The 27,168-nt window shown below is 51.4% G+C and overlaps 2 protein-coding genes across 7 annotated transcripts; both read right to left on the minus strand.

Moving 5' to 3' along the window:
* Positions 1-412: 412 nt before the first annotated feature.
* On the minus strand, positions 413-15,749 carry FXYD5 (FXYD domain containing ion transport regulator 5). Of its 5 annotated transcripts, none has more exons than XM_030820178.1 (9): positions 15,484-15,715; positions 14,685-14,745; positions 12,781-12,861; positions 11,884-11,937; positions 9,498-9,590; positions 6,059-6,148; positions 4,126-4,155; positions 3,972-4,046; positions 413-730 (listed from the first exon to the last, which is right to left on the minus strand). In XM_030820178.1, the coding sequence occupies exons 1-9, from the start codon at positions 15,607-15,609 to the stop codon at positions 681-683; spliced, it is 660 nt and encodes a 219-aa protein (XP_030676038.1). In that variant the 5' UTR covers positions 15,610-15,715; the 3' UTR covers positions 413-680. The 5 variants fall into 5 exon arrangements, with proteins under 5 accessions (XP_030676038.1, XP_030676041.1, XP_030676040.1 ...); XM_030820180.1 differs by lacking the exon at positions 413-730 and adding an exon at positions 14,934-14,947 and having other exon boundaries at positions 3,858-4,046; positions 15,484-15,555; XM_030820179.1 differs by lacking the exon at positions 413-730 and adding an exon at positions 14,934-15,022 and having other exon boundaries at positions 3,858-4,046; positions 15,484-15,550.
* A 241-nt stretch (positions 15,750-15,990) lies between these two features.
* On the minus strand, positions 15,991-27,163 carry FXYD7 (FXYD domain containing ion transport regulator 7). 2 transcript variants are annotated; one of them, XM_030820183.1, is made up of 6 exons: positions 26,859-27,163; positions 21,548-21,577; positions 18,956-19,030; positions 18,802-18,844; positions 18,610-18,650; positions 15,991-16,398 (listed from the first exon to the last, which is right to left on the minus strand). In XM_030820183.1, exons 1-6 carry the CDS (start codon positions 26,887-26,889, stop codon positions 16,376-16,378), a joined length of 243 nt encoding a protein of 80 aa, XP_030676043.1. In that variant the 5' UTR covers positions 26,890-27,163; the 3' UTR covers positions 15,991-16,375. The 2 variants fall into 2 exon arrangements, with proteins under 2 accessions (XP_030676043.1, XP_030676042.1); XM_030820182.1 differs by having other exon boundaries at positions 18,802-19,030; positions 26,859-27,082.
* Positions 27,164-27,168: the final 5 nt, after the last annotated feature.

The raw sequence follows: 27,168 nt of genomic DNA on the forward strand, positions 1-27,168 counted from the left end.
CTTCCCTCACTTTATTCCCTGCCTTGGCTTTTTTTATTGTTCTTTTTTAGAAACAGGATCTCACTCTGTCACCCAGGCTGGAATATAGTGGCGCAATCACAGCTCACTGCAGTCTCGATCTCCTGGGCTCAAGCAGTTCTCCTGCCTCAGCCTCCTGAGTAGCTGGGACTCTAGGCACGCAACACCATGCCCAGCTAATATTTTTATTTTTTGTAGAGTCAAGGTCTCACTATGTTGCCCAGACTAGTCTTGAACTACCGGCCTCAAGTGATCCTCCCGCCTCAGCCTTCCAAAGCGCTGGGGTTATAGGTGTGGGCCACCACGTCCGGCCTTTCCTTTATTCCTTGAGGGCCCTTAGGCAGCCCCTGCCTCCTCTTTCCACTCCCCTGTCCCAAATGATCAGAGATCCTGGGGCAAGGACCACAATGCTTTACTTTTTGTCTTAACAGAGGAGATAACTTGAGGGACAGCCCCCAAGGGGCCAGGCAGCCTTCAGGGGCGGGCAGGGTTGGGGGGAGGTAGGAGACTCGGACCGGCAGCCCTGGCTCCAGCTTCATCGTCTGTGTCTTCCCTCTCTGGCCAGGCTCTTCGAGGGGATGCAGGAGGCTGGGCACGGTGAGCTGGCAGGGGGCTTGGTCTTCGGGTGCCCAGTGGGTGGTCAGCTCCTGTTTCTGATGGACTCACCTGCAATGATTCCGGCATAACCGGGACAGCTGCCTGCACTTGCCACCTGTGGGTGAAGGAAATGGTTCAGTCATGAGCTAGAGCGATATTGATTCTTATCGTGTGTTCTGGGGCTGGGGAACCAGGTTGATCAACCCTGCCCCTGGGGAAGCTCAAAGGCAACTCCACAAACAAATGATGGAGAAACACACCAAGAACAGCCAGTGCTGGGGCCCTGCGAGAGGCCCTCCCCACACACGCTCACAGATGAGCCATTTGGAAACTCCCATTATTTTGTATGCCACTTATTCATTCATTCAGGCACTAAGAACACAGTTGAGGACAAAGAAAAAAATCCCTGCCCTGGCAGAGTTGTCTTTCTGTGGGGAAAGACCAACAAGGAGAAAAATAACAAAGTCAAATGTATCGAGGTGCTAAGTGGGAGGGTGTTAAGTCCTACGAAGGGAAATAAGGCCAGGAAGGAGGCATGGAGGCCCAGGAGCTGGGCTCATCCTCACAGGGATGGCTACTGGGGCTTCAATGAGGAAGTTACTTTTTTTTTTTTTTTTTTGAGACAGAGTCTTGCTGTGTCGCCCAGGCTGGAATGCAGTGGCACAATCTCAGCTCACCGCAACCTCCACCTCCTGGATTCAAGCGATTCTCCCGCCTCAGCCTCCTGAGTAGCTGGGATGACAGGCACGTGCCACCAAGGCCAGCTAATTTTTGTATTTTTACTAGAGACGGGGTTTCACCATGTTGGCCAAGCTGGTCCTGAACTCCTGGCCTCAAGGGATCCACCTGCCTCCGCCTCCCAAAGTCCTGGGATTACATGCATGAACCACTGCAGCCCGCCAAGGAGGTGACATTTGAGCAAAGGTCTGAAGGAGGTAAGGGAGACACCTGGAGGAAGGGTGTTACAGGCAGAGGGAACAGCAGTGCAAAGGCCTTGAAGTAGGAGGACACAGATGAGTTCCAGAGACTCATCTGTGGCTGCTCCAGGGTGAGGGAGGGGGGAACTTAGAAGCCAAGGGTACTTTAGAAAACACCTGCCACCCTTGCCTCCTCCAGCCCCTCAGCTCTCTGGCCTCGTCTTCTTCTCCTCTCCCCCAGCCTACCCTGTCCTGGCTACTTTGCCTCCTCTGCTGCTATAGCAATGGGCACAGCTCATTCCTGCTTCCAGGGCTTGGCACTTGCTGCTCTCTCTATCTGGTGATTCAGCTCATCATCAGGAATCAGTTCCAATTTCACCACTCCAGGGAGGGCTTCTCTCCCCACCCCTCTCTTCCCTGTCACTCTGCTTTATTTGGCAGATATCTTTCTCTGTATCCACTCATTCATGCATTTATTTGCTTATTATCTTCGACCAGATGTGAGCTCCTGAGGACAGGGACCAGGGCTGCTTGTCACCACCATGCCCCCAGCATCACCCAGCATAGGTTTGGCACAGACTAGGTGCCCACAAATATTTGCTATTGGAAAAATACATGGCCCCAGACCTAACGTTCAGGCTTTGCTCTCACACAAACCTGGGTCCAATCCTTCACTGATCCTTTTTTTTTTTTAATTAAAAAAAAGTATTTGTGTAGAGACAGGATCTTGCTATTTTGCCCATGCTGGTCTTGAACCCCTGGGCTCAAGCCATCCACCCACCTTGGCCTCCCAAAGTACTGGGATTACAGGAGTGAGCCACCGTGTCCCGCCAGCAAATGAATTTACTGACTCTTATGTGCTGTGTGACCTTAGGCAAACTCCTTAACTCTCTGAGCCTTAACTTTGCCACTGGGGTGAGAATAGGGCCTGGTGCAAAGTCAGGATCAACACATACATGTTGTATGACCGAGGCAACAGTGCTTGACTCTCAGATTCAGTGGGGATCATGCATACATCAGGAATCATGTCTTATGATTGTTAGAATTCTGCCTCTCCCCTTAAGGCAAAAAAAGATGTGGCTATGCTCATTTTCTTGATGAGGAAGTTGGACGAGAGAGGTAATGAAACTTGGCATTGGTTATACAGATTAACTGATAGCTCGTGTTTTATTTCATCCACAACATTTTAAAAACCTTTTTTAAAAATTAGTTTCTCTGCTTGTTATTCTGCCTTTCCCCACAACTTCCTCTCCCTGAGTTGGGCCCTGGGCCCCTTGCCCTCTGGTTAAGCATTGGCAGGAGACAGGAGGGTGGGAGGAGAGGGAGGTTTAGGTATCTGATCCCCACCACCCCTGCTCCCTCCTGGTTTGGTCACAAGTGAAGCAGTGGCTGGAACCCTCTTTCTGAGGCCACAGCTTCTGCCAGCAGCCCCACCTCCAGTTCCATCTCTCACCAGGCCTCCTGCAAAGCCAGTGCCTCCTCTCGTCCCTCAGGCTGGGTGATAACAGGTCCCCATCCTTGCTAGTCCTAGGGCACTGCACCATCTCATTACCCTGCCTGTACCTCCGGAGATATCACTCTATTAAATGTTTTCCAGTTAACCCTTTGCAGGTCCTTCTGCCACCTGCCATGACCCTGATCAACACAGCTGTCAATATTTGAGTAGCAAAAGATTTTACAGAAACATTAAGCTCTTAAAAGAGTAGTTACTCTGGCTGCTCCAAGCCTCTATTCTTGCTGGATTGAGTGGGTGGGGTTGTTCCATGAGGCATTTAATCCTCAGTTATCTCCTCCTGACACAGTCTTTTTCAGCCCTTGTTCCCTGCCAGGCCTGGGTGCAGTGGGCTTGTGACTGCTGGGGTGGTATGCTGACTGCCAAATGGCCCTTAGTCTCTACCTTCCCTGTCAGTATCCATGTCCTTTGCCATGTGACTTTGCCTGTCTTCCCATCAAGAGGTGGAGTCTATTTCCTTGAATGAAGCCCAGCTTTGTGACTTGCTTTGACCTATGGAATGAGGCAGAAGTGATAATGGCCAGTTCTGAGCCTGCATGTATTCACTCTATCTTAGATCCCTGTCACCACCATGCGAACAGGCCCAGGCTAGCTTAGTGAAGGATAAGATGATGAGGCAAAGAGCCAAGGCACCCCAGAAACACAGTTTCCTGCTGACCCACAACTGAACTCAGATGCAAGAGTAAATCCAGTTGAGACCAGAAGAATCACCCAGCTGAGCCCAGCCTATGTTTCCAAACTGTGGTCTTGAGAGCTCAATAAATGGTCATTATTTTAAACCACTGAATTCTGTGGTGGTTTGTATGGATATGCAGCTAATAGATACATTTAAAACAATATTGCCCAGGGACCTTTGAGAACCCAGCCCTCAGTCATAAGTCCCCCTCCCGGTCTTGGTGCCCTTCCCACCCAACCCCAGTTCTCACTGGTGAGGATGATGATGCCTGTGATGAACAGCACAGCTGCGACCAACAGCCCCCGTTTCCGGAGGGTCTGTTCATCTGCAGAGAGAAAAATGAAGGGGTAGAGTCAGAGGGACCTCACCTTTCCTTCCCCCACATCTTCCTGTGGATAACTTACCATAGAAGAAGGGGTCATCCTCATGAAAACCTGGAGAGGCAGACAAAGAGCAAGTCAGGGTTCAGCAAAGGTTTGTGAAGTGAATACGTGAATGGCAAAGTCAGGAAGGGGGACACCTGGGTACCCTTAGAACAAAACCCAAAATCCTCACCATGGCACACAATCTGGCTCCCATTATTCCTCTAATTTCATTTCCTTCCCATCCCCCTCACTCCCTGCATTCCAGCCCTACCGGCCTCCCTGCTGTTGAACATGCAGACAACTTCTCACCTCAGGGCCTTTGCACTGGCTGTTTCCTCTGCCTGGAACACACTTTCCCTAGACATCTGCATGGCTCCCTCCTTCACTCCCTTCCCAGTTGGGCCCTCCCTCGTTTTGTATATGAAATACAGGTTGACTATCCCTAATCCCCAAATCCAAGATCCAAAATGTTCCCAAATCTGACACTTTTTGATGTCATGTCAGAGGTGTTTGAACCACAGCAACTCCATCTCAAATAGGGTAAAATAAGGCTGAGACCTACTGGGCTGCATTCCCCAGAGGTTAGACATTGTTAGTCACAGGATGAGATAGGAGGTCGGCATGAGATACAGGTCATAAAGGCCTTGCTGATAAAACAGGTTGCAGTAAAGAAGCCAGTTAAAACCCACCAAAACCAAGATGGCAATGACAGTGACCTCTGGTCATCCTCACAGCTCATTATACGTTAGTTATAATACATTAGCATGCTAAAAGGCACTCCTACCAGCACCATGACAGTTTACAAATGCCATGGCAATGTCAGGAAGTTATCCTATACAGTATAAAAAGGGGAGGAACCTTCAGTTCCAGGAATTGCCCACCCTTTTCCCAGAAAACTCATGAATAATCCACCTTTTGTTTAGCATATAATCAAGAAACAACCATAAAAATAGGCAACCAGCAGCCTTTGGGGCTGCTCTGCCTATGGAGTAGCCATTCTTTATTCCTTTACTTTCTTAATAAACTCTATGGACTACTCTGAATTCTTTCTTTGTGCAAGATCCAAGAGCCTTCTCTTGGGGTCTGGATTGGGACCCCTTTCTGGTAACAGTCTGACATGACACCAAAAGGAAATGCCCATTGGAACATTTTGGACTTCAGATTTTTGGGTCAGGAATGTTGAACTGGTAAGTAAAATGCAAATATTCTAAAATCTGAAATCTGAAAGACTCCTAGTCCAAAGCATTTTGGATAAGGAATACTCAACCTGTACTCCCCAGTCACTCTCTAACCCTACTTTATTTTTCTTGATAGCAAGTTGAAATCAACTGATACATAATTATTATGATTATTTCTTATTGTGTTTCTCTTACCACTAGAATAGTAGTTCCATGAAGGCAGAGATTTTTTCTGGCTTGTTCACCACTCTATCTCTGTCCCCTAGAACCTAGCCTAGCACACAGAGGTACTCAGTGAATATTTGTTGAATGAATGGATGAGTGGGCTCTCTATGTGACCCATGGGCATATCATTTCCATTCATTCACTGGGGGGCTGACTGGGCAGGAAGTGGAGGATAAGATCACCAGAGAAAGAATCAAATTGCCCCTAGAAACAGAGCTCCCTGCTGACCCACAACTGACCTCAGATGCATGAGTAAGTCCAGCTGAAACCAGAAGAACCAGCCAGCTGAGCACACCCTAGATTTCCAAATTGCAGAAATGAGAGCTAAATAAATGGTTATCCTTGTAAGCCACTGAGTTTTTAGGTGGTTTGTATGCAGCAATAATTTATGCATTCATTTATCTATTCAGACATTTATCATGTGCCCACCCTCTGCCAGGCTTGAAGTCATTTACTTTCCCATCACGTCTTTACTGAGAACTATTCTGTGCTGGGCTGTATTCCAGGTGCTGGAAATACACAATGAACAGAAAATAGCCTGCTTCCAGTCTGGGGAGGCAGTTACTGACCAGATGGCTTGAGGGTCTGGGGGTCTGTCTGGACGTCTGTGCTTGCGGATGGTCTCTCAGAGAGCGTCGTGGTGTCATCAGTGGGATGAGCTGAGAGAGTGGCCAGATCAGTGGAGGGCAGGAGTGAGCCATGGAGGCAGAAACAAGGGATATTACTGAGAGTCTGCATCTGGAAGAAAGCCCTCTCCCACATCTACACAGCTGGTGTGCAGGGTCAGGCATCCCCTCTACTCCACACCTAGAGGCAATAAGTAATGGCAGGCATTGAAATGCTGAAATAAGCGTGTACCCCCGGTTATGACTATCTGATCTGCCTCAATCCCCGAGGGATTCCAGACCCCTCTCCTAGGACCTTCTGGCCCACACTATAATCCAGGAGATAAAGGAACTAAAGGACAACACCTGCCAAGGACTCTGACCCAGCTACATAGTCTGGAGATACTTGTAAAACATTCTGAATATTGGCCGAGTGCAGTGGCTCATGTCTGTAACCCCAGCACTTTGGGAGACTGAGGCGGGCAGATCACCTGAAGCCAAGAGTTCAAGACCAGCCTGGCCAACATGGTGAAACCCCACCTCTACTAAAAATACAAAAATTAGCTGGGCCTGGTGGCACACACCTGTAATCCCAGGTACTCAAGAGGCTGAGGCAGGAGAATTGCCTGAACTCGGGAGGTGCAGATTGCAGTGAGCCAAGATTTCGCCACTGCACTCCAGTCTGGGCAACAGAGCAAGACTCCATCTCAACAACAACAACAGCAACAACAACAACAACAAAACTATTCTGAATATCATCTCTGCCCCAAGACCGAAAATGCCAAAGGGTTCTTCTCTTGAAAAAAAAAGAAAATCAGTACCTCCAAAGAAAAGGCCTCCCCCAAGCACTGAGAAGTGCCCCCACACCACATCTGAGGCCTCAACAAGAAGCCAGCAGGCATAGAAGCTCCCTCATGAAACCCAAGTTCCCTGGAACTATCTCAGTGCCCCACACCCTAAATAGGAACTGGCAGCCAAGGACTACAACATATTCAGGGAATGCATTGCCCAGAGGAAGGTATAAGCCATATCAACGGCAGAGACCACAGGAATGCAAAGGACAGGCATACTGGTGTGTGGTGCTCATGCACCCTGGGGCGAGACAGTCTGGACTCAAATTCTGGTTCTGCCACTCTTGGCTGTATTGCCTAAGGCAAGCTGAGTAACCTCTCTGGGCCTCAGTTCCCTTTCCTGTAAAATGGGAGTAATGACAGTTCCCACCACACAGGATGATTACAAGCATCGAATGACTGAATACACAAAAGCTTAGCACAGTGCCCAGCATGAATAAGCTCTCAGCAAAAGTCAGCCCTTGCTGTTATTGTCTGCTCAGCTCTCCTTCTTCCTTCTGGAACAGCTCCCCCTTTCTTTGTGGGAGGACATTGCCCTCCCTTCCCCAGTTATAACCCAGGCTACAAAAGGAAGCATGTGACCCCAGTCTGGATCTTCCCTGACACCTTTGAAATCCCAAGTAGGGATATTGAGTGACAGCTAGGTACTATAGACTGAATTCTATCCACCCCACCAAATTCCATATGTGATGGTATTTGGAGCGAGGGCCTTTGGGAGGTAATTAGGGTAGGATAGGATCATGAGGGTGGGGCCCTCATGATGGGATTAGTGCCCTTATAAGAAGACACCAGAGAGCTTGCTTTCAAGCTCACAAGCCCATCCACACATGGAGAGGACATGGTGAAGACAGAGCAAGAGAATGGCTGTCTGTGACCCAAGGGGAGCCCTCATCAGACACCAACCCTGCTGGCACCTTGATCTTGGACTTCCCATCTCCAGAACCGGGAGAAATGAATTCCTATTGTTTAAGCCATCCAGTCTGTGGTATTTTGTTATGGTAACCTGAGCAGATTAAAACCCTAGGTGAAGCCTGGAAGCTTTGAGCTAGGAGGCCTAAATAACTGAGCCGTTTCCTTCCTAGGTGGAAGAGAAGCAAAGATAGAGGAGGAAGAGAGGCCTGGGGGCTTTCGTGCCCAGCCTCTAGGCAAGCCAGAGGCTCAGCAGTGACAGCCATTTGTCCTTGATGAATTTCTGTCACATATATCCAGGAACATGGACCAATACATAGAGCAACTCAGGTCAGCAAAGATTCAGTAAATTAATGCAGAGATGTGTGAATGCTGTATCAGTTGATAAGTGTGGACACAGCTGCTATCCCCCACCCCCTATAGGTGCACTTTTTTACAAACTAGAAAAGTTCCCTTCTGTAAGGCACTTTATTTCCATCTGTTGTAGGATTGTCTTAATAGACAGATTCTGTAAGAATGAGATGCCTTACTGCTATCACTAGAAAACTGGAACAATTATAAAGACCAACAAAGGGAATGGCATGGCCTGAGAGGTGGTGCTTTTGTTCAGTGCCCAGTCTGCACAACTGTACATGTCTCTCTGGGAGTGGCCTATGCTACAACACTGTCCAGTGTGGGGCTGCCCCTCAAATAAGAATCATCACACAGGCATTAGAGGCGATCTGTTGCCTTATCTCAGCTCAGTCTCCTTTCCCACATCTTCTGGTAATACTAACTCACTTGTCCAGAGGAAAACCCCCCTTCCCTGACTCTTGGTCTATGTGGTTCACGCATGGCTGGCTGAGCCTCTTCTCTAGCCCCAGGGTGGGGCACAAGACTCAGTCCTGACCAATGAGAGCAGCTCATTTCTCAGGCTCTCATTGGTTCAGACATGAGCATGTGACTCCAGCTGGACCAATGAGAGTCAATTGTAGGCCTCAGGCTAGAAATAATGGGAAAGATTTTGTTCTCTAGCCACCACGTTAGACCTAAAGTTGGAACTATGGGACCATCTCTGCCATCAAGAGGGGAGAAGTTAGTCGAGAATGAAGACAACAGAACTAAGAGAGGGAACAAAGCACTCATGACAGTGCTTACTCGCCTTGATCCAGCTATGCCTGAAGTTGGCTACATCTGGACTTTCCAGAACTTATATAGCCAATCATTCTTGTGTGTGTGTGTGTGTGTTTAAGGTGAATTTTCTATATTTTGCAACTGAAAAGCTCCTGCTCTAACATTAAGAAGATGTACAAAAAAGAAATATCCACAGGCACATTTTATAGCCACAGCCCTCCGAGGGGAACTGACAGAAAGAAAGTTCCGAAGTCTATCAGTTAGGGAAACACTGCATACTGCACGCTGCCCCTTGGGGATCCTTTGCTGAAAATTAGCTTAATCAAGACTCTCAGAAGTCCTGCCATAAAGAAACATGGTTAACTTTAACTGAGGGTTCCCCAAATAACTTTGACCACAAACCAAAAACATTTTTTTTAATGTATTAACAATCCCCAAACGGGCACTGAGAAACGTACTGAGGGAAATGTTGACCTAGATAGAGAATTAAACAAAAATCGTAGGCTGCTGCTCTCAGTCCCATGCTATACCTGCTTTGGTGCTCTTGTGTGTCTCTGGATCTGTCACTAGAGGCCCGTCTGTTCCTGCCGGTCGCTGGGTCTGGGTCTGGGGTTGTGGTGTTTCTATTCAGGTCAGGAGAGCAAGGAGGGAAGGATAAGAAAGAGTCATTGGGGAAAGAGAATTGGGGCCAGGCGCAGTGGCTCATGTCTGTATTCCCAGCACTTTGGGAGGCTGAGGCGGGCAGATTACCTTAGGTCAGGAGTTCGAGACCAGCCTGACGAACATGGAGAAACCCTGTCTCTACTACAAATACAAAATTAGCTGGGCGTGGTGGCTCATGCCTCTAATCGCAGCTACTTGGGAGGCGGAGGGAGGAGAATCGCTTGAACCCGGGAGGCGGAGGTTGTGGTGAGCCAAGATTGCGCCATTGCACAGCAGCCTGGGCAACAAGAGCAAAACTCCATCGCAGAAAAAACCTAAGAGGCTGGCAAAACCTGAAAATGTCAATATACCAAGTGTCACTGTAGGGTTGGGAAGGGGGACACTCCTGCACACTGCTGGTGGGTTAGGAAATGGGTACAGCCACTTGGGAGGGCAATTTTTATTTTTACTTTTATTTATTTTTATTTATTTTTGAGACAGGGTCTCACTCTTATCACCTGAGCTGGAGTGCAGTGGTGCAATCATAGCTCACTGCAGCCTTGAACTCCTGGGCTCAAGTGATTCTCCCGCCTTAGCCTCCCAGGTAGCTGGGACTACAGGCACATGCCACCATGCCCAGCTAATCATTTTGTACTTTTCGTAGAGAATAGGTTTTGCTGTGTTGCCCAGGCTGGTGTCAAATTCCTGGGCTCAAGCGATCCACCCGCCTCAGCCTCCAAAAGTGCTGGGATGACAGGCATGAGCCACCGTGCCTGGGTGGCAGGAGGGCAAATTTTAAAACATTAAGCATTCATGTCCTTTGCCCTGTACTGTTTTGGATAAAAGCACAGGCTCTGGTGCCAGATTCCTGGACTTCGATTCCAGCTGCGTCCCTCACTTGCTGTGAGACCTCGAACCAGTTACTCAGAGCCTCTGTTTCCTTGTCTGTAAAATGGGGACAATGGTAATTTCTGCCTCTTAGGGTTTGCGTGAAGGTTGAATGAGTTAACATATGCAAAATATTTAGAACCATAACCAGCACACAATCAGTACATATTCCAAGTGCATTTGCTCAAGGAAGAAAGGACAAGGTTGCTCATTGTGGCGCTGTGTGTAGACAGAAAAAGCTGGAAATGGCCAACATGTTCACCAAGAAGTGTGGGACTCCATGAGCTGTGACATAGGCGCCTTGTGGAATACCAAGCAGCAGAAAAAACAAAACAAGTCTTTATGCAGTGATGTGAGAAGAACTTCCAAACATACGACTGCACGAAGAAACAAAGCAAGCTGCAGAACAATCATATGATCTTAAGCTCACACAAACACAGCACACAGTCAGTGCATTTTCTCCAGATAATGTACATGGGATATGTTATCACTGGGGACCTCTCAGAGACAGAGGGAGAGAACGAGGATTGGGGAGAGGAGGTGACAAAGGGGTTTAGTTTTGCCTACAATCGTTTTATTCTTTCCAGGTAGAATGTGTTTATGTACTACTGTGTCTTTAAACATCGACTGAAAAAATCGGGGAGCACTTTTTTTTTTGAGACAGCGTCTCACTCTGTTGCCCAGGCTGGAGTGCAGTGGCGAGATCTTGGCTCACTGCAACCTCTGCCTCTGGGCTCAAGTGATTCTCCCACCTCAGCCTTTTGAGTAGCTGGGACCACAGGAGCACGCCAACTCACTCGGCTAATTTTTGTATTTTCCTGTAGAGATGGAGTCTCACTGTGTTGCCCAGGCTGGTCTAGAACTCCTGAGCTCAAGTGATCCATCCACCTTGGCCTCTCAAAGTGCTGGGATTATAGGCGTGAGCCACTGTGCCTGGCCGGGAGCACTTTTTGAATTATACTCCAAGAGAATGTCCAAAAATTGTTCAAAAAATTCAAAAAAGGGATCAGAGAAAAAAGAGATGAAAGGAAGAAATAAATGGGACTGGCACACAGAGACTTTCTGGGGGTGTTTGCAAAGTTCTGCTCCTTGACCTGGTTGGTAGTTATATTGGGATTCAATTTAGAGTAAGTCATTACATTGTAAATTTATGGGTTTTGTATTTTTCTATATGCATGTTAATTTCACAATTTCAAAAGTGTTTTGGTTTTCTTTTTCTAAAGAATTGAATGGAGTTGGCTGGCTGCCCCACCCAAAGTAAACAAGGACATTCAGAGCTGAGAGTAGGGACTGAAATGGGCAACCAAAGACCTAGAGTGTCAGAGGAAGAGGGGAAACTTTGTTTGTCCTGGTCCTGTCCCCACCCCCTGCCCCTGTGCTACTCACCATCAGCAGGCCAGGTTGGGGTCGGAGGGGTGGGCTGGAGTTCTGTGTAGACATCTGGAGTCCAGAAACAAGGGGTCAGGGAGAGAAAAGGAGAGAGAAAAAGAAGTGGACAAGGTCTTTGGATGGAGATGCCAGAGATCCCCATAGCAACTCAACTTTAATGTAATAGAAATGGCTTAATTAATCCAGCCATTTGCTAACTGCTGAAATGTGCTACCAATATGTCCCCTTCTTTGGGACCTTACATCCCACAGTTGCCACACTACAGCTCCTTCTTCGAGACGCTGGCTGCAAATTAGCTTTCTCAAGACTCTGAGAAGTGCTGCCTAAAAAAACATGTTTAACGCAGCTTCCCAAATTCACCTGCTCTGATAAAAGCCACCAGAACTTCCTTTAGGGACCATCCTTCCCTGACTCTTGGTCCACTTTATTCAGTGGGGCTGACACCAGCCGTGGTGGAGGTTGGACATGGAACCCAGGCCTGGCCGATCAGCTTTCTATGCCTGTGGCCACAGTGGACAGCTCAGGGATACGACCTGAGCCTGGCCAAAGATAACTCAGTTCTGGGACATTTGCTGGACTGGGGAAAGGAAATTCTCTTGCTGGGATTCTTAGCAGACAGGATGAGAACCCCAGGCTTCAAGGGATCATCTTGGCCCCATGAGAGGAGACTCTTCCTGAAAATGAAGCCAACACAGAGAAAACAGAACCAAGAGGTGGAGAGAGGTTCCTGATAGCATCATTTGAGTACCTAGATCAAGCCATGCCTGAAGGTCTGTACCTGGACTTTTTCATTACATAAATCCATAAATCCCCTTGTTTGGTCCAAGTTTGGGATTTTTGTTGCTGTTGTTATTTGCAATGACAGGATCTTGATAGATGTGTCCCTTTCCTCACCTGGGGCTGGCGTTGGGACCTGAATGTCCATGATAGTTGAGTCTGCTGAAGAACTGGACGTGGTATCCTTCAACATCTGTCCTGGGGAATCAAGGATGAGAAGTCAGGAGGGAGCCTGGTCCCCCTGCTCTCACCACCCCCGCCCTCCCCTCCCTGGTGAAACCTTAGGGGTCCTGTCTGCTGGTGGAATCACTCAGCTTTGGCTGTATCAATCCATAATTCTGAAAGTGTTTTCAGCTATGCCAATGCCTGGGAACCCTTCTTCTAGGCCCCCTCCCCGCTCATCCCTGTGGGATGGGAAAGTCAGTTTAGTCTAGTGAGCCCAGGTGCTAGGGTCAGCCTGGGCCCTGGTTTCATATCTTGCCCCCAACAACTTTCTTGCTGTGTGACCTGGAACAAGTGAAGTCCTTTCTCTGAGCCTCAGTTGCTTCATCTGCAAAGCAGGGAAAATAATTGAATCTACTTCACAGGGCTGTAGCTAGGGTGAAATGACACAGAGCAGGGAAAGGGTCTCCCACACGGCTTACCATGTGGTCAGTGCTGGAAAACTCCACTGCCCCCACCCTGGTCCTGCCTCCGTACCCTCCAGCCTGGACGTCCCAGCAACCTCCTCCTTGGGCTCCCTGCTCCTGTCCCTGCCCCCACAGTCTGTTCCAAACTGCAGCCAGAGGGAGCCTGGGACCACCTGAGTCAGGTCGGGGCCCGCCTGGTTCAGAGCCCTGCCCTGGCTGCACTTCACTCCACATAAAGGCAAAGCCCTCATGTGGCCCATAAGTCCTTCTCCATCTGGTCCCATCACTTCTCTGTTCTCTCGTCATCCCACTCTGCCCCTTCTCATCCCAACCCAGCCACCCCACCTGCCTGCTATTCTTAAAACACACCAGACAACACTCAGCCCCCAGATACCTGCAAAGCTCATTCCCTCATTTCCTCCAAGTGTTTGTTGGTCTAAATGTCACCTCCTCAGTGAGGCCCTCCCTGACCACCCAGTTTAAACAATCCTCATTACCTCTACTTTTCTGCAAGCACGTATCACCTCCTAGCACACGATGTAATTTACTAACTTGTCTCTCTCCACTAGAGTGTGACCTCTTGTTTTATTCACTGCTGTTTCCCCAGTGCACAGAATATCTAGCACATAGTAGGTGCTCAATAAATATTTGTCAAATGACTGAATGAGTATATGAAAATCATTTTATGAAGGAGAAATGAGGGCGCCTTCAGTGGGACATGCACTCTGCGTTCTGGGGGCAGGCAGGACAGTTGTTTTCCCAGCTCCTCCACCCACTCTTCTCTGACACAGGGCACTTCCCTTCACTGAGCCTCAGTTTCCTCATCAGTAAAATGGGCATGACAACAGGTGTGACTGACTGTCAGAGGCAAAGCCTAACTGAGCTAACACACATCACACCTGCCAGCAGAAAGGATGCTCAATGCCCCCCCGCGGTTCCTGTCTTTCAGGAGACACTTTCGAGGCAAGGCTGAGATGTCGCCAACTCTTTGGACTAACCCCAGCTCAACAGCTTTGCCTAACTGTGTAATGCCCGGGGACCCAGTGATCCTCTTTTCTGGGAGCCTAGGTTTCCTGGCTGCTGAGTAGAAAACCGACACCAATCTCCCTGCCAAATCAAACTCAGTGAGTTCTTCTTGGAGGTGAAATTGGAGGATGCTCAGCAGGACAGGCCCTGGCCAGACTCACTGGAAGCAGCCACCCGGGTCTGAGGTGGCCAAAGAGGGTGTAACGTCGCCCCGCCATAGGGATCCCCACTTCCTGGTGCCGGTTCAGTGGGAGGGTGACAGGGCGGGACAACGTTCACACGGGCCAGCCACCCACCCCGCAGCACACGTGGGGCTGACCTGGCTGGGGGCTCTGGGGCAGGGTGGAGGCCAGAGATGGGTCTTACCTCTGGTGGGGAGAATCAGGCCAAAGATGGTGAGAAGACACAGGCGACAAGAGGGCGACATCTGTGGGACCAGGCGATGCTGGGGTCAGCCATGACGTCAGTGAGGCCGACCTCCGGCAGCCCCCGGGGATCCTGCAGCCCCTTCCCTGCCCTGAGCAAACACCTCTGGCTTCCAGGACCCCCTGCCAGGGCTGACGGCTGGCCTCAGGGGAAAGAGGAGGGTCTTAGGTGGGGATACCAAAACGTTACCCTGCTTCCTTCCCCTGCAGGTCCCCAAAGAAAACAAGAAGCATGAGATAAATGGGTCTCCCAGCAGCTGCAAGGGCCGGCGGGCACTCCTGAAGCAGAGAAACACCTCCCTGCGCCTTCCGCCAGGCGCTTATCCCTCACTGGGACTGACGCAAGGAGGGGACTGGGGCAGAGGAGTAGATAGGAGGCCTCTTCCCTCCCCCAGGGGCCCAGAGCCCAGGAGTCGGCGAGGAGGGGAAGGAGGAAGAGTGAGTAACGCCTCCTGCGCTCAGAGGAAAAAGTGAGTTGGTGTCAGGGGCCGCCTTATAGGGATGGCGCGCTGGGGAGATCTGAGAGGCACTGGTCCGAGGGTGGTGGCAGAGATCTGGGGAGACTGAGGCAGGGGTGCGGGAGCGAGGCAGAGCGGCCCACTGTAGCCCAGGAGAGGAGGCAGAGAGATGTGGGCGAATGGGGGGCGGAGAGGAGCGGAAGGGGTCAAACCCCTACCCACCTGAGCCCGGCCCGTGGGCAGAGGGGCAGCGGATGGAGGTGGCGCGCGAAAGGGACTTACGTCGGAGCTGGGGGTCCTAAGCCGGCAGCCTCGTGGGGAGAGGGACGCGGCGGTGGCTGCTGCGTCCAGGCGGAGGGGGTGGCCAGGGGAGCGCGAGCGGGCGGGGACCCAGACGGGCTCAGTCATTTCCTCTTGGGTTTCCTGGCTTCAGAGCCCGGGGTGGGAGCAGGAGGGGGAAACGCTGAGGGCGACGGGGGGCAGGGGTGAGGGCATAGTGGTGGGGGAGGGTGGGGACGGGGATGGGGCAGGCAGGTCTAGGGTGAGTGGGCGCCTCAGAGAGAGCAGGGGGAGAAAGGGGAGGGGTCTATTCTGGGGTCGCTGGAGGAAGGGAAAGGACAAATCCGGAGGTGTTGAGGAAGGAGAAGGGATTGAAGGGGGGCAACTCGGGGCACTGGGGGAGGAGAAGGAAGAGGGGGAAACCCCGGGCACGCAGGGGAGAGCTACCCCAGGTTCAGTTCTGCACCCCTACCCACACCGTGCCCCACAGATGAGAACACACAGACAGAACAGGGGAAAAAACCAAATGCACATTTATTAAGCTGAAGACATGGACACTGAGGGGCCAGGGGACGGATCTTCGAGGATGAGACAAGGAGGTGCAGGGGGGCCGTACACGGGGATGCTGGGGGTGCTGGGTCGGGATGGACTCCCAGATCCCAGGAGCTGGAGGCCTGAGGCCCCGGGTCTGGGGTGCAGACGGGCTTTTTGGGGGATCGTCATTGCCAAGGCCTGGGGAGGGACAGCAGGGTGCAGCGGCTCCAGCCTTGGGGTGGGTGGGGCGGCTCATTCCGGGGAGCGCTCCCGGCGCGCGGCTGGGTCCCCACCGCCTCCACCCGGTCCTCAGGCTCCCGCGCTCAGGCAGGGTCGGCAGCGGAGTTTCCTCGGGCAGGTGTTACACGCCGCCGCCACCAGGGGCTGGTGAGAGAGGGGGTGCGTGAGCCACCAGAGAGGTGGAAACTGCCTCCCTCCCCACAGCTCGTTGGCTCTCCATTCCCCGGCACCATGGAAGCCAGATCCCAGGGACTGTCACCCCAGAGCTAACACTGAGGAGCTGTCTTGCCTCCCAGACTCTAATGTCTGGTTCCCTTGGGGACACCTCGTGGCTGCTGTCATGGAGAGAAACACCTGCCACGGGGCTGGCGACCCCAGACCCAGCCTGGGCTTTTGGGGCTGTCCCCCTGCCAGAAAGGGAGTCCCCATCTCCCTTCCCATCTGCAATCTCCTCCTACACCCTCACTCCTTTCCTACACTCCCTGTCCTGAACATTTGGATACAACGGGAATTCCCCCATTCCCCACCCGCTGCAGACCATCATTCACCTAGGATAGACCAGAAACCTGTGCAAAGTCTTTAGCTGTGCCCCAGGTGACAAGGCCAACCCCCATGCTGCTCCACGCATCCATAAGTGCCCTGTTCATGTTTTAAAACTCATTAAATAAACATGAAACAGGCCGAGCGCGTTGGCTCACGCCTGTAATCCAAACACTTTGGGAGGCCGAGAAGGGCGGATCGCTTGAGGTCAGGAATTTGAGACCAGCCTGGCCAAAATGGTGAACCGTCATCTCTGCTAAAAATATAAAAATTAGCCAGGTGTGGTGGTGTGTGCCTGTAGTCCCAGCTACTTGGGAGGCCGAGGCAGAAGAAGCGCTTGAACCCGGGATGCACAGATTGCAGTGTTGTAGTAAACTGAGATCGTGTCACTGCACTCCAGCCTGGGCAACAGAGGACAGAGCAAGACTCTGTCTCAGAAAAAAAAAAAAAAAAAAGGAACATGAAACAAATTCCACACCAAATACTCCTCAACCATGGAATAACCCGTGTCCCCCTCATGCTTTTTTTAGTTATAAAAAATTTATAAGAGACACAGAAATTCCCATTTCTGGTTTTTTACAAGTCTCCAGAAAGGCTGCATTTCCACTAAAAACAGGTCAAGATATTTTTACATAATTAAAATTAACAGCCCCAAAGGAGTCAGAATCTTTCATCGACATGCTTGTCCTGCATCCCTCTCGCTATCCCTTTACACTTCCGATGCTTACACCCATTCTCCCTCCTCCACCCTCCACGCCCTCCTCCTCCCATCCTCCCCTTCCTTCCTGGGCTCTTCCTTCCCACATTCTCCCCAACACCTCCGTCCTCTCCACTCTATCCCCTCCTGTGCTTCCCAGCTTTCTTCTCCATCTTCACATTCCCTGCATCCCATATGTTCTTTTCCAATGTGAATTCTAAAATCTGCATTCTATTCATCTCTCTTTTTGTTATTTTGATGCAACTATTCAGAAACCTTCCCTCCCTCCCTCTGTCCCGCTTCCTCGGCTATTTCATCCTGGATCTGCCCGGCTGAATGATCAAGTCTGGAAAGCCTCTCCCCGTCGTCTTCCTCAGTGCTCCCTCTCTCTCCCTCCTGATTTACAGAGCTCCTCCCACATGGGGCCCTTCTCTTCACAGGCCTGTGGCTTCCTCTCCTGGCAAATCAGCTTGTCCTGGCTTTTATAGGCTTGAGCATTTGTTTCTGGGAATCTCTGTGGACTCTAGGACATGTCACATCCCACAGCCTCCCCACGGTTTAGCATCATCTTTCTTTTCCCTCCCTCTCTCCCTCCCTCCCTCCCTTCCTTCCTTCCTTTCTTCCTTCCTCTCTCTCTTTTTTTTTTTTGGACAGTCTCACTTTGTCACCCAGGCTGGAGTGGAGTGGCACAATCTCAGCTCACTGCAACCTCTGCCTCCCAGGTTCAGGTGATTCTCTTGCCTCAGCCTCCAGAGTAGCTGGGATTACAGGTGCACACCACCTTGCCCGGCTAATTTTTGCATTTTTAGCAGAGACAGTGTTTCACCATGTTGGCCAGGCTGGTCTCGATCTCCTGACCTCAGGTGATCCGCCAGCCTCAGCCTTCCAAAGTGCTGGAATTACAGGCATGAACCACCGCACCTGGGCAGGTTTAGCATCTTTCACCTGCAGAATTTCCTCAGCTTCCTAGGGAATTGTCCTGTGATGTCTGCCGGTGCCCCACCCCACCCCCACCCCCACCCCCTCCGTCCAGTCCATCCACGCAACTTCCCTTCTGAGGGTTCCCTTCCCTTCCCCACCTAAAACTCTCCCAGAATCACACAGTTTCTCACCCTCACCTGAAGAGGGAAGCTCGGACTTACAGGATTTGCAGGTTGGGCTGTGGAGGCAGAGATGAGAGAGAAAAGTAGAAAGAGGTTAAATAACCATAGGCTTTGGGGAAAACACATGGCAGGCCCAGCGGATCCTGCCCATCTGCTAGGGAGGCACCCCGAGGCCCCCCTCCCATTCTTTGCCCACTGCTGCCACACCTCTCAGACCTGGAGTCCGCCTTCCTGCACTTCACCTTCTTGCCTGTTGGGAGAGAGAGACAGAACAAGAAGACAGGACATAGGGTGTAGGATATGGATGAAAGCCAGCAGAGGAAGCGGAGGCCGAGGCAGCCCAGGAATGGGTCACACTTACTGAGGACGATGAGGATACCCAGCAGGAACAAGATGGTTGCCAGAGTCATGCCCACAGTCTGCACCGTGTTGTAGTCTGGGGAAGATAACGGGGGACATCGAGGCGGGGACAGCACCTCGGCTCCACCTAGAGCCCAGCCTGGCTCTGGGTGGCCCAGCCAGGGGCCCAGAATCACCCAGGGAGGCTGTGGGCCGTGCTGGACACTCCTTCAGGGGGTTGATGTGAGGACGTAGGGTGTGGGCTTGGGCACCGTTAGCTCCCCTTGCCCTCTGTACCCTCTACTTTCCTCCCCTGCCCTCTCCCACTGGGCTTTCCACCCTGGATATATACATAATACTCTCCCTCTACCACCTCCTCCCTGGCCCTGGTTCTGTCCATCATTGTCGCCCATCTGGCCTCTGCGGCAGCCTTCTCTAGGGTCTTGCTGACCTGCCTGCACTCCCACCTCTGATAGCCACAAGGACCCATCAACATTTGAGTGAGATCTGGGTTCTCCTCTACTCAGAGCCCTCCTCATGCCCATTGCCCTCAAGGTAGAAACCACAGTCCTCACTACGGCCCTCAAAGTTCCATATGATCCAGTTCCTTTCCTTCTTGGACCTCACCCCACCTCACTCTCCCCATCAATCCTACTCCAGCCACAGTGGCCTCCCCACTGTTCCTGGGGCATATCCAGCATGATCCTATCCCAAGGCCTTTGCACTGGCTGTTCCTGCAGCCTGAAAGCTCTTCCCCCAAATATCCACATGGCTCCTTCCCTCACCAGTGTCTGGGCTTTATTTGATTGTGAGCAAAACCTCTGGCTGTCCTATTCAGAATTTTCCATCCTCTCCTCCACACTTTCCAATCTCATTCCCTTCTTTATTTTACTTCATAGGAATTATTCTTGCCTAACAATATTCTTGTCTTTTTTTTTAAGAGACGTAGTGTCATTCTGTCACCTAGGCTGGGGTGCAGTGGTGCAGTCATGGCTCACTGCAGCCTCCACCTCTTGGGCTCCAAGAGATTGTCCCTGTTCAGCCTCCCAAGTAGCTGAGACTACAGGCACACATCACCATGGCCAGCTAATTTTTAAATTTTTTATGTAGAGCTGGGCACAGTGGCTCATGCCTGTAATCCCAGCACTTTGGGAGGCCAAGGCAGGCAGATCACTTGAGGTCAGGAGTCCAAGACCAGCCTGGCCAACATGGTGAAATCCTGTCTTTTCTAAAAATATGAAAATTAGCCAGGTGTGGTGGCGTGGGCCTGTAGTCCCAGCTACTCGGGAGGCTGAGGCAGGAGAATCACTTGAACCTGGGAGGCGGGGGTTGCAGTGAGCCGAGATTGTGCTACTGCACTCCAGCCTGAGCCACAGAGTCAGACTTTGTCTAAAAAAAGAAAAAAAAAAATCACAATCATAGTTCATTGCAGCTTCAAACTCCTGGACTTGAGCGATCCTCCTGCCTCGGCCTCCCAAGGCACTAGGATTACAGTTATAAGCCACCGTACCTGGCCAATAATATTCTTGTCTAATATATAATTTTCATATTTTGCTTTCTTGAATATCTGTCTCTTTCCCATTGAGTGGAAGGTCCAGGAGGAGGGCAGGAATTCTTGGATTCTTGAATTCTTTTCTGGGTGGTTCATTGCAGTGTCTCCAGCTGCTTGGAGCATTGCCAGACATAGAGCCTGTGCCCACTAAGTATTTGTTGAGATATGAATTTAGGGAGCACTCACTCTGTACCAGTAGTGGTCCAGGCCTCTACCCTCAAGGAGTTGACTTTCGTATTGTGATAAAGCATTAAAGAAACAACCCCCCCAAAAACCAAGTCATGCGACCCCAGCTGGGTATGGTGTGGCTCTTCTTTGCCAGGGAGTCAGGAGGGCCTATCCCAGCAGAGTAGTCTATGTTTGATCTGAGGCCTGAATAAGGGAGAGCCTTAGCCAGCCGTGTACAAAGCTAGAGGAGAAGCATTCCTGCAGAATCATGGCACATGCAAAGGTCCTGAGATGGGAGAGAAATTGATACCTAGGCAAAAAGTGTGAATGAGCAAAGGGGTGGGGTGGGGGGCAACAGGAGGGTGTTCAGAGGGGAAACTGGAGCCAGATCTACCAGGCCTGGGGTAACTTATTTGAGCTTCAGTGCCATGGAGATTTAATGGCACCAGCCAGGTATCTTTTCGCCAGGTATCGTTCCTTGTAGGTGGGAACTATTACTATCCCTTGTTTACAGAAGGGCCCAGAGAGGCAAAATCGCTTGCCCGAGGCCATACAGCTAGTGAGTGGATAAGGCAGGATTCAAATCCAGGCAGCCTGGGCTCAGAGTCATTGCTTCTAAGGTTTCCTTCATCTGCTTCTCTGACGACATCAAGGCACCAGCCTAATCCCGGTGAGACCTGAAGGGGGCTCAGAGACAGTGTGAGGCACCCCCACTCCCCCATCTGGTTCTGCCCCCCATGAACCCAGCTGATGTGAATCACACCCATATATATGGTCCCATGGCCAGTGGCCCAGCAGGTATCGTGTGGCCATAGCTGAAGCCATGTCCGGAGTGATCTGTGAGCACCTGCAGCTACTCCCCAGTCCAGCCCTATCCCCAGATCCAACACTCACCGTAGTAAAATGGATCAGGTTCCTCAGGAGCTGAGGGAAAGAAGCAGAGAAAAAGAGAAAGAAAAAAAAACTTAACAGTGTATTTCTTAATATTTTTTAGGATCCAGATGGAGCCACTCGCCCAATCATTTCTTTGTGGAAGTCAGATAGAGACCCCTTGGTTTGGATGATGTGGCCTCATGGCAGGCCGCAAGGCTGGAAGAGCATAGCTCAAGCTGGATTCCAGCCCCTACTCACTCCATCAGTCAGCACCATCCTCTATGCAGTGTACAATCCACCCAAACTACATGGCAGTCCTGGTTCTGGACCCCTATGGAGGTCTGATGCAAGCTATGGACTCATTCCCTGAGATACACAGATGCACTCCCACTTGCACATGATGTCATGAGGTTAAAACAGACCCCATTTCCACTGGTGGACCAATGAATGTCTCAGCTTCCCCTAAACACTCCCTAAACACCTGAGGGCTCCCACAGGCACCTGCTGCTACTGCTGACATCCACTCACTCCTGACACTCCATCCAGTACAGGGAAGCTGTGCTGATTCATACCCCACATTACTTATTTCTTTTTCTTTCCTCCCTCCCTCCCTCCCTCCCTCCTTTCTTTCTTTCTTTTTCTTTCTTTCTCTTTCTTTTTTCTTTCTTTCTTTTTCTTTCTTTCTCCTTTCTTTCTTTCTTTCTTCTTTCTTTCTTTCTTTCTTTTCTTTCCTTCTTTCCTTCTTTCTTTCTTTTTTTGAGACGGGGTCTTGCTCTGTCGCCCAGGCTGGAGTGCAGTGGTGCCATCTCAGCTCACTGCAACCTTCACCTCCCAGGTTCAGGCAATTCTCCTGCCTCAGCCTCCCAAGGACTGGGACTACAGGTGTGCACTACCAGTGCTGGCTAATTTTTGTATTTTTAGTAGAGACGGGATTTCACCATGTTGGCTGGGCTGGTCTCAGACTCCTGACTTCCGATGATCTGCCCGCCTCAGCCTCCCATAGTGCTGGGATTACAGATGTGAGCCACCGTGCCTGGCCCATTATTACTTATTTCTAAGACACCATCAAGTTTAAGATTCAAAATTGAGTTTGTAATAGTTTTCCCTGTGTGGGTGTGTATGTGTAAATATGTTTGGAACTCTACCGCGTGAAATGTCCCCATCCATTAGAAGACGCATAATGATTTCAGAAATGTTCACATGTGGATAAAATGTGTGTGTATCTCTGGGTTCACTTTTCTCCACTTCCCACCTTCCTGGCCCTAATCACGTTCCCCTGCAGGAGAGCTCAGAACATCCTTCCCATTCAACAAGTTCATCCTGATGGCTCTCGAATGCCTCTGACAGTTCTTGTTATATTTGGCCTTCCCTAGAGCAGAATTTGGCAGCAGACTGTCTGCCACATGGGGAGAGGGTGAAGGGTGCCAGGGTGATGCCTGATGTCATTGGTGTTCTCCTTCCCCCTTCCAGGCTCAGAGATGGATGGCTCCCTGGAGATTGGGTAGGGCCATGTGACTAATTCTGGCCAAGGAACTGTGAGTAGAAGTGCATTGTCACTTCCAGGCTGGGGCATTTAAACATTCAGGAACATTCAGGCCTCCAGGCCAAAGCTCTGTTTCACTTCTAGCCTGGTGGCCTGAATGTTCACGATGGTGACTGCTCTAGTTTTCTTTGGTGACTAGTCAACTTGTGATGGACGTATACGTGAACCTGGTTGTCATAAGCCCCTGAGACTTTTGGTACTATTTGTTACCACAGCATACTCTAGCTGAAACTGACTGATAGAGGTGGCCCCAAAGCAAGACCATGATTCACACAATGTGTAAGTTTACCCTTCCCAGGTCTCTGTCCAGTCTTTAAAGAGGATGTCTTAGGTTGGTGCTGAGGTATCTGTAACATCTTCCAACCCTTGTTAATCTCCCTCTTTACCTGAGAGAAAACAGGCCTTGGGCTCCAGGTCTTCAGCAGACAATAAAATCTAGGCAGAATTTTGTGGCATTATTTGGTTTTCTCCTTTATTTATTGATGTTACCAGCAATGGGTAGCCCTGACTCCATTCCAGCCTCCCTGCTAAGCATCTGAGGGGTATCAGTGCATTTACTCTTAATCTTCATAGCAACTCTTTCATATGGGGGCTATCTTCATCCCCATTTCCTGGAAGGGGGACACCAGACCCAGAAAAGCGAAATCACCTGCTTCAGATTGCTCTTATGCTGCCTTCAATTTAAGGCAAAAAGAAGATGAATTTTCCAGCTGGGCGCAGTGATTCATGCCTGTAATCCCAGCACTTTGGGAACACAAGGTGGGCGGATCACGAGGTCAGGAGTTTGAGACCAGCCTGGCCAATATGGTGAAACCCCCGTCTGTACTAACAATACAAAAACTAGCTGGGTGTGGTGGTGTGCCCCTGCTAGTCCCAGCTACTTGGGAGGCTGAGGCAGAAGAATCTCTTGAACCCGGGAGGCAGAGGTTGCAGTGAGCCAAGATCGTGCCACTGCACTCCAGCTTGCATGACAGAGCGAGACTCTGTCTCAAAAAAAAAGAAAAAAAAGAAGAAGATTAATTTTCCAGTTGTGACGGTGCTATAAAATAAAGCTCATTGTTTTTAAAAAGCTATTCCTGGTTTGGGCATGGTGGCCCATGCCTGTAATCCTAAACACTTTGGGAGGCCAAGGCGGGTGATTTGCTTCAGCCCAGGAGTTTGAGACCAGCCTGGGAAACATAGCAAAACCTGTCTCTACAAAAAATACAAAAATTAGCTGGGTGTAGCAGGAGTGCCTTGTAGTCCCAGCTACTCGGGAGGCTGAGGCGGGAGGATAGATTGAGCCCAGGACGTTGAGGCTGCAGTGAGCTGTGATCATGCCATTGTACTCCAGCCTGGGCAACAGAGTGAGACCTTGTCTCAAAAAATAAAAATAAAAAAGCTAATCCTTTGAAGGAAAAAAATTAAATAAACAGCAGTGTGAGGAATATTTGAATAAAGCAAAAATTGTGACGGTAGTACTCAAAAGCGCCAAGATGGTGAAACACTGCTTCAGGGTCCCTTGTGCTCTGTGTAAGTTTCCCCACCAGAGAGTAAATTTGTTTGACTCATCGCTGCTGTTCATCCTGACATTTATGAAAGGCTCTTCAAGTTTTCTGGGATGAATGAATGAAGGAATGATTATGAGGCAGTCCTAGGCTGCAGGAGGCTGTAAAAGGTGGATTGTCTCACTTGTCTGTTTTCCACACACCCGCCCTTCCCCAAAGTTATCGGGAGCCCACTGGGTGAGCACCTGTCCCAGAATCTGGTGTTCCATGTGGAAGATCCTCCTCCATGCAGAAGATCCACCTCTGGTCCCTGCTGCCCCAGCAACCTGGGCCCTCAGGTGTGGCTGGGCTAAGGGTGGGGCCAGGAGTCAGGCAAAGGAATGTGCACTACTCCTGGCCAGCTGCCAAGGAGATATCAGGAAGGAGGTGGTTGCTATGGCAACTGGGGCATCTTGCGAAGTGAAGAAAGGTGATAGGTCCCGGCACTCCAGGCTGGGTGGGGTCCCCTGTGAGGTCCTGTGTGAGATGCAGGTTTCAATCTTGACCCTCTCCCCTCCTTTTGCACCTCCTGCTGTTGCCCCTGCAGGACTGGCTTCTGGCCAAGCTAAGGGTCCATTTCAGGGATAGGGACCCGGACCCAGCTGTGCTCCTGCATCCCTCTTCTGTTCACCCCTAATTCTCCCTCCTGTTCTCTGGAAGGGTGGAGGGATACAATCTCCCCTCTTCTCCCCTCGCTCCCCAACAATTCATTAATTAGTTTCCTTAAGCGGCTTGCAATGCACAACATGCTTTTCCTCCCCCGGGGTTTCCCGAGACCTGCGGTCCCCTGTCATGCTGTGACTGGGAAAGGGGGAGGCAGAGAAGGTTGGGTTGAGGAGTCTGTCCTCCCACCTCTGCCCGTCTGCTGCCATCGATCCTGCTAACCACCACCTCTGCAAAAAAAGCCCTGGGCTCCCGCCAGGCCTGCTGCCTCAGCCCTGCCCCCCTCCCTAGGGTAGCTTCCAGCCTCTGCAGCCCCCCCAACCCCCCGCCCTGCTTGGAATTCTGCAGATATGGCTCAGTGCAGCAGCCCCCGCCTGCTGGGAAGCGCTGAAGAGAGGGAGCCATCCAAGTGGAATTCGGGTTCCCTTCACTGTCAGGGGCTTCTCAGCACCCCTGGTCCATCCCCTGCCCTCAGTGCTGGAGACCCTTGCTGGGCACCCGCTCCCTCGTGAAGCAGTCTGTGCCTTGCTCCTCTGCAGAAGCAGGCTTAGCAGTGGGGTCTATTGGGGGCGACGGTGGAAGCGGGTGTTTAAGTGGGTGCATAACTGGATTAATGGGTGTGGAATGGAAATCAGTGTGCGGCTTGATGGGGGCAGTAGGGGCAGCTAGGTGTATACCAAAGTGCACCTCTGGGATTGGAAAACACCCCTGCTGTGGGCTGGAAGGAGGGTCCCATCACCCCATTCCCACCCATGGGGGCTCACTGCAGTGGTTTGGACCCCACCCCACATGGCTCTCTTCTCTTTCTACTCCCCTCTCTCCCCATGGGTCCGTCTCTCTCCCTCGTCTCTCTGCTTCTCTCTCCATAGCGGTCTCAATCCCGCTATCTCCCAGGCTCTCATTTTTTCTCTGTCTCTCTGCATCTCTGTCTACTGCTCTCGGCCTCTCCCCTCCACTGGGAATCTCTCTGCGTCCATCTATTTGTCTTCCTGCGTCTTTGTATCTGTGACTCTGGATCTCCTGCCTCTCTTGGTCTCTGTCTCTTCCAGGTTCTCCCTGTCTGTCTCTTGCTATATCCCTTCTCTCTGTCTCTTCCTTCAGCTCTCACTCCTTTCCTCTGAACCTGGCTGTCAACGGTTTCAGGAAACAGACACCCTAGGAGACAGCACTGGAAAGAAGAGGGACATGAACTTCCTCCCCTTCCCTTGCCCACCCCAGGGACCCTGAAATCTTCCAGAACGTCTCTGGTCGCAGATCCACCCGCTCCCACCCTGCAAGCTCATCTCTTCCCCGTCTGCTACCACCACGGTGCGGGACCAGGCACCCGGTTGCCATAGCGACCTGTCCGAGCATCCCTTCTCCCGGGACTGCCACTCTCCGACCGCAGGTCTGGCACAGGACGACGGCCGGGGAGGAGGTGTCCCAGAGACCCGGAGGGGCCATCGGGGGGGTGCATTACAGTGGCCTCCGCCCACAGGAGAAGCGGACCTCCCTCCCCCAACTCCCCTGCCTTACCATTGCTGGAATCTCCCGACACCCTCTCTCCTAGGCTCTCAGATCCCGGAGCCCCCCTGCAACCCCTTCCCCAGACGACGCTCACCCTTTGTGGGGGTCTGGGTCGGGGTCGCCATGCTGGGCCGGAGCAGGGGGCTGCTGGATGCTTTGGCGGCGAAGGCGCGCTGCAGCAGCTGGAAGCAGGACGGACCGATGTGGGGGGGAGCTGGGGGAGAGCCCTGGCGTGGGGGGGCCTGCAGCCAATGGGGGCCCGGGGAGCCCGCCCCCGTGCAGTCCACCCCCGCCCCCGCCCCCGCCCACCACCGTCGTCCCCGCCCCTTCCTCTAGGGTGGGGCGCCCCCTGCTGGGGCCCAGGGGCGCTGGGCTTTCGCGCTGAGGGACCGAGACCGACAAAG

This window comes from Nomascus leucogenys, chromosome 10, assembly GCF_006542625.1.
Source record: "Nomascus leucogenys isolate Asia chromosome 10, Asia_NLE_v1, whole genome shotgun sequence".
In the NCBI taxonomy this organism is placed as follows: domain Eukaryota; kingdom Metazoa; phylum Chordata; class Mammalia; order Primates; family Hylobatidae; genus Nomascus; species Nomascus leucogenys.